General features: G+C 30.3%; 1 protein-coding gene across 1 annotated transcript in view; it reads right to left on the bottom strand.

The window, feature by feature from the left end:
* LOC106460496 (DNA-directed RNA polymerase III subunit RPC8-like) overlaps positions 1 to 6,681 on the bottom strand; it is a 29,808-nt gene extending 23,127 nt beyond the window's left edge. The window contains exons 1-3 of the mRNA XM_013920201.2: positions 6,411 to 6,681; positions 5,414 to 5,546; positions 4,953 to 5,049 (exon numbers count right to left, since the gene is read on the bottom strand). Of these exons, the coding sequence (XP_013775655.1) occupies positions 4,953 to 5,049; positions 5,414 to 5,524 (208 nt within the window). The 5' untranslated portion in view covers positions 5,525 to 5,546; positions 6,411 to 6,681. The remainder of the gene's footprint in view (positions 1 to 4,952; positions 5,050 to 5,413; positions 5,547 to 6,410) is intronic.
* Between the last annotated feature and the right edge of the window lie 362 nt (positions 6,682 to 7,043).

Genomic DNA, 7,043 nt, shown 5'->3' with positions numbered 1-7,043 from the left:
CAAAATTGAAAAGTACAGCAACAGTGGTGTTTACCAATTAACGTGTCAAGACTGCAATAGTGTATACATAGGTCAAACAGGACTTTCCACAGAAACAAGAATTAAAGAAATTTCTAGAAGCTGGAAATTCAGAAAAATGTATCCAACCTTTGCATCACACCTTAAATATTGATGTTGATATTTAACCAACACCAACATACACAAAAACTATTTACTGACAAACTGTGGTGTTCGAAAGGTAAATATTCTTATCACCTTTGCAATGTTTATTATTTGTATTATCGACACTTGACAACGACTTTCACAAAAAATTCTGATTGTTTTAGCTTATCTGAAGTCTTAAATAAACTTTACAAATTTCCTAGAACTCCTTAACATAACTTAAAGCATTGATTTTTATTTCAGGTTTTGGAGGATATGAAGACTAATCTAATAACTATCTAATAATTATCCAAATGGCATAAAGCCCATTATTGTGTTAATCCTGCTTGTTAAAATTATCTTCAGCAAGTTTTGTTAAAGGTTTCTGAGTTAACTCGCATTTGTCTACATGTGTATGTGTGCATGTATGTTACTTCTTTGAACTGTTATATTCATCTTTCTATAAAAATAAAAGTCCTAAATCATACATTGCAGTAAAATACTTGCAATCCAAACCAATGTAAAAAAGTGAACTTTATGAAGTAAACTATAATTCAAAAAGATACCTCTATTATCACTTTGTGCTATTTCTTTGGTAACTAAGGCAAAGTATTAGATCTTTTATTAATAATATTCCTCTTTGTTTTGTGGTCTGGTGTCTTTTACTTTTAGAATCACTAAAACAATCATTACAAATTATATGGTATTACTACATAATTTCCATGCTATATTGATTCATACTTAAATAGTCACATTTTCTCACACATCCCCTACAAACTAACTCATACTTAAATAGTCACATTTTCTCACACATCCCCTACAAACTAACTCATACTTAAATAGTCACATTTTCTCACATATCTCCTACAAACTGACTCACAAAACAGAAATGTTCCCATACAAAAAGACCTCAAATAGGCACTTTAGTAATACCATGCTCTCATTGGCCAAAGAAGGCCAAACCAATTTATAAAAATTCTCAGTGAATGACAAATGAGAAAACTTCAGAGCTATAATGCTGACTCACCAAAGTTAAAAGCATATTTCTGAAATAATAACAACAATGTATTTTTAATACTATTAGAACATCCTGCAGGAGATTAAAAGATGTTCAGCGATTTCATGGAAGTTAGAATGTTGATGAACGCCATTAAGGAACACAAAAAATATACGTCATTCTTGGATAGGACATGAAAATATACATTATTCTTGGATAAAACATGGAAATTAGCAGTGGAAAAGGTTTTTTGAATGTCAGAAATGGCAAAATTTAGAGTTAGAGAGTAGCTAGAAGTTATTTAATATTACTGAGAAACATAACCAGGGAGGAATACCAGTGGACACCACATATGATATAAATAAACAAATCACAGAGTGTCACTGTACTTAAAATATGCTTAAAACAACTAACATGAAAAAAAGGACAAAGAGAAGAAAAAGTAATAAGGAAGCAATGGAGGTAGAAGGAAAGGGCTTCCAATTAACACCAGTATTCATAAGCAAGAAGTACTTGTGTCGAAGTCTCATATGCCAAATAACTATTAATGATAACACCTACTGACTTTAGAAGCAAAAGGAAAACTTCCAGAAGGTGGGGCAGGGGATTTTTTAGGGAATTTTCAGTGGTGGGGCAAACATTCAAAAAGAGCCCAAAATTTTTTTCCACAATCCATCGTTTAAATCTACCAATCACAATAATTATCATTTGCAAGCAAAATATCAATATATGAGGACACACTAGTTATACAAATGAGCAATTTTCTTACAGCCTGTAATGAGATTATGGTTAAAAGCTTATTAAGTAAAAGTTTTACAAGTTTGTTCTACAAATGTTACATCAAAACATATTAGCATAGTGTAAAATTTGTCCTTCAGTGGTGGGGCAGGAAAGAGGTCCCACTGTGGGAAATACCCCACTACTTAGTATGTTAAAAAATGCAGGGTGTATGCCAATTCAATGGTACAAGCCTCACACACAAAAAAACAACAACAAAACAGAACAGATGACTGGTAGGTTTTACTAATAAGTTTGTTAATAGTAATGAGGCCATTTTGTTGGTTAGCTCTATGGAGGACTTATCAATAGATTGTAAAAACGTCACATCTCTGAGCTGCAACCATATACTATGCATAACAAGTAACTGTCACCATAAGATTGCATATCATAGGTGCAGGAAAACAAGCAACAAATAATATAAATAACTTAACTAATGTTGTTTCTACATTAGTCCACAGGACTAATCAAAGTGATGGGTTGGTGAAAGCAAATCAAAAGACCCAGAATATAAACAGGACGTAGTCCTCATGATAAATATGCAGGTACTGCCTAATGGACATGAATCAGGAAATAAAACATGTTAGAACTTACAACCCAGAAAGCTGTATTTAATTACAGAATGATTTTCTGAGTGCTTTAAAGTGAGATCACTGCATAGGAAAAACCCAGTTCAGGCAGGATAAAAGATCATTTGGGTAAATACAAAATCTAGTAAAAGACTCGTATAATAAACACTAAGGCTGGGCATCTCAAGGAGAAGATACAACTATGACAAGTAGATGGTAGGCCATTAACTGAATGTTTGTTTGCTTTTTTGTAGTTAAGTACAAAGCTACACAATGTGCTATCTGTGCTCTGCCCATCACTTGTATTGAAACTCAGTTTCCAGCATTGTAAGTCTGTAGACATACTGCATTGCCACTAGAAGGCTAACTGAATGCTATCAGAGACAAATGATATCAAGACTTTAAAACTACAGAAGAAATCCTGTCATGATAAGAACTAAAAGCTCTCATCATATAGACTGAAGTACACTCTGAAAAATTTGGAACTACTAAAGCCTAGAAAACAAAATCTGAAAGCAATAAAATCCTTTATTAATTATAACAAATTTGGTATAGAAGAAAAACTGATTGACATGATGCATTATACTGCGTAATTTTATGTTTTTGTCTGTTACAACAATCGATGTGAAGTAGCAAAAAAAATTAGGTGAAATCATTTATCTTCTATGCAAAATACATGGGGATCCTCAGCTCTAACTTGTTAGTATTAATGCAATATTAACAGTATTTTTGTTTAAAATTTTTTTTATGTGTGTATGAGACTCGTATATCAAACGAGACCTTGTATTCAACAAAGTTATTCAACCACTAGCAACTGGTGCATAACTAGTTGTGTTTAAAAATCCAGTGGTAGTTTTAGAGTAAATCCATGTACGGATAGTGGAAAAGGCATACCATAACATAATATTTTAGGACAACATAGGATCTATTGGTCCATCCTCAAAAAAAAAATTAAAAAAAAAAATTAAACCCAGCCCTTTTCATTAAACTCACTTAAATTTAATGCCTCTACAACATCTGAAGGCAACCCATTCCAAATGCCAACCACCCTGTTAGAAAAATAAAACTGTCTTAGCTGAAGATGACTCCTACCTTGCCAACATTTATACTTGTGTCCTCTAGTCCTAATATTCTCATTGTTAAATATAAAAAAAGATGATACATCAACACTATCAATTCCCTTAACAATCTTAAACACCTCAATCAGATCTCCCTTAACAATCTTTTTTCAAGAGAAAACAATTTGAGATATTTCAGCCTCTTGTCATATGACAACCCCTCCAACCTAGGCACCATTCTGATAACCCTTTTCTGAATCCTTTCCAACTAATCTAAGCTCACTTTTTAATACTGAGCAATTTATTCTAATTCTAATTTATGTTTCCTCTCTTTATTTTTGTAATGTTTTTATAAAACTTACTTTTCTTTATTAAAACAAAATAAAAAATCAGGATGTGTGTAAAGCTATCTTATAACCTTAGTAATATTTTCAGTAATGCTTAAAAAAACAACATATATAAAACTCATAGATTCACAACTCTTTCAAATTTAAGATACCTTTTATATATTTCAATAAACACTTTAGTGAGAGAAAAAAATAAACTTCAAATTTTTGGTCTTCTTAATCAACTTGACCAAAAAACAATCTAACTCCTAATTTTTTGTGTATGTAAAAGTGTAGAAGGTTCTGTGTAAACTAAAGCCTTAAACTGTGCTTGTTAATAAAACAAATAATAAAGTATACTCAGAGTTAATTTCCAAAATGACTTTATATACATGTTTTGTCTATGAGTAATTATCAAATCTTTTCATTATTATAGTTCCATACTCAACCTAGTATTATAAAATGAAATAGAAAATAAAAGTAATCCAAAACATGTATGCATATTTCAATTTCTGATCTGTTGAAAACAGTACTCGACGCTTTAGTGCCACATTTATCTTCTCATTCTTAATATTTTTAAAAACACGAAAAAGCTTAATTTTAAAATAACTGAGATAATAAAAAACACAAAAGTAAAAACATGCACTTGATCTGAATAAAAACCTTGGTAAACACATGGGATATTTTTCTCACCAATGAGGTTGCCAATGTTAATTTTATTTGAGATTATAGAGACAAGTTAAACATTATTTATACTTTCTTGTTATAATGTAATACCTTTCTTAAAACATTCAGCAATTCTTTTTCTTTGAGATTTTCTTAGTTCATAATTCTACATGTATTTATTTTAAAATAAATTTTGGGGCAGTTAACAATGATTTAAGATGGGAATAACATAATTAAATTAATTTTAAATAATTTAAACACAGTTAAATTGGATTCTAAGCAAAAAATATTTGGTTAATCTGTCCAAATGTAACATATAGACATAAGAGTATCTAATTCTTTCAAAAATTACCTATGGTATACCATAGTTGGAGAATTTTAAAAAAAGCAAAATAAATCAATGTGCAAAATCACTAACCTTTGGTGTGTGATGCCCCATCTCCGGGAAAGATATACGAGTCTTCTAGACTTAGTAGATCATATAAAGCAATGCACAGTCCAACATTTGTCACTACCTATACTAGTCATAGAAAACAATGTGACATTAAACTCAAAATTATATATATATATATATTCATACACACACACAACTTCTTTTAAAATGAATGCATTGTTTTGAAGAATCTGGACTTTACAAAATTTTTACATTATACAACTGTCATGTATTTTCTTTGGACTAATAATTAAATATAAACAGATGATATCCTCTTATGATGTAGTGTGAATGTACAGTATTTATGTAACCTTTAAAACTTTCATACAGATGTATCATTTTAGAGGAAAAAAAACAACTCCATATATTATACAATTCATTCATGAATAACAGAAAACATATTACATACATGTACTCACTGGTAAAATATTTACAAACTTTCTTACCTTATTGGCCAATTTTTTGTTGAGTTCTTCAGAAACAGCCCTGTTTAATTTTAAATGAAAAAGCCAAGGTGGTACCCTAACATTATCACACATCTCAGCCAAGCAAAACATGTTTATGAACTTGTAAAAACGCCTACAAAAACAAAAAATAGTGCATTTTAGCTAAACAACACATCTTTAAGTATATATACGTTGCACCATCACTAGAATTTAAGTAATAATTTGTCAGATTCTGTACTACATTTTTTAAAAATTAAGTTTACAATTTATTCTGAAACGCTTGGGTTATTAAGTTCCTTTATATCTGTGAACTTCAAATTCACGGACAGACCAACGTTCTGTCGAAACATGTTCCCCAAAATATACCCACTTCACTCAAACTTCAAATAATATTAAAAATAAAATGTAGCAAAAACATTGAAATTCATTCATTTAATTAGAGTTAATCAACGATTTCATGATAATAAAAATGAAATATACCAGTCTTCCTTAATTGTAAAACCTGCATATCATTGTAAATCTTACAACTTTTACTAAATAACAATTTGCAGTGATCATGCGTTAGGCCTAAAAGAAAAAGGAACATGCAACTGTTTACAGTTTCTACCCTTTCAAACAACCTTTTAGTTTTAATTTTATGTTCATCGGAGGTAGTTGGATTTTTTCTCGCAAATCAGAATTTTTTGATTTGCTTTGAAATTAAAAGATGCAATTTTTAGTAAAAATCATAATACATGGAATATACATTCGCTTGAAAAATAATAAATTAACAATCATGCTTATATTATTTTAACTCAAATCAACTACTGTAATAAAATTAAAATATCCTTCGTAAATTTAGGTTCATGAAACGAGCGAAAAGTCCATAATTAAAGGATTTGTGAATCGTTTTTCTTGCAGAAATGTGCAATGTCTGTTATAACATGCTATCACAGTTGTTCTTTTTAATGTAACATAATGGCGCCAAAATAATAAAATGCATATCATGGATTATCACCTGGAAATGCTCAACTATCTCCGGCTAGTGACATCATGGAAGTCAAACGCATAAACCAATTGTCACAACAGCCATTGATTTCACTGTTAGGAAACGTAATCAAATATTTTGAGAATTCGGTGGCAAGAGTTGTATTTTGTTGCTTAAAAAGAGTTCAGAAATAAGAAAAATTTGAACGCATAAATATAAACGAACTAACTTCACTCCGAGTTCCAATCAAATACAGCTGGATATATTTATAAACGATGTTTTGTTAAGTTGTACATTAGATGTTAGTTAGAGGACGCATGACATTAAGATAAAAAATTTATAAATATTTAAGTTAAACACGTTCCTTGTGGAAAGAAAAGGGTGGCTGCAAGTAAAAAAACAGGTTAGCTCACAAAGGTATAAGAGATAAAATTAAAGAAAAGCATCACAAATTTAAGAAATTTAAATCGACTGATAAAACGGGAGACTTAAAATATTATAGAATATCAAGAAAGTTAGCTAAACAGGAAATTAGGATGACAGGGTTATTAAATTGTGCTTTTCTTCAGTTTTTGCTAACGAAGATTTAAGCAACATTCCTCATGTTGAACAGTTGATAGATGGAAACAAGATTGAACAAGTTGATCACATTAATTATGAGCT

Source organism: Limulus polyphemus, unplaced genomic scaffold (assembly GCF_000517525.1).
Source record: "Limulus polyphemus unplaced genomic scaffold, Limulus_polyphemus-2.1.2 Scaffold781, whole genome shotgun sequence".
In the NCBI taxonomy this organism is placed as follows: domain Eukaryota; kingdom Metazoa; phylum Arthropoda; class Merostomata; order Xiphosura; family Limulidae; genus Limulus; species Limulus polyphemus.
This window is presented reverse-complemented; position numbering and strand designations above follow the sequence as displayed.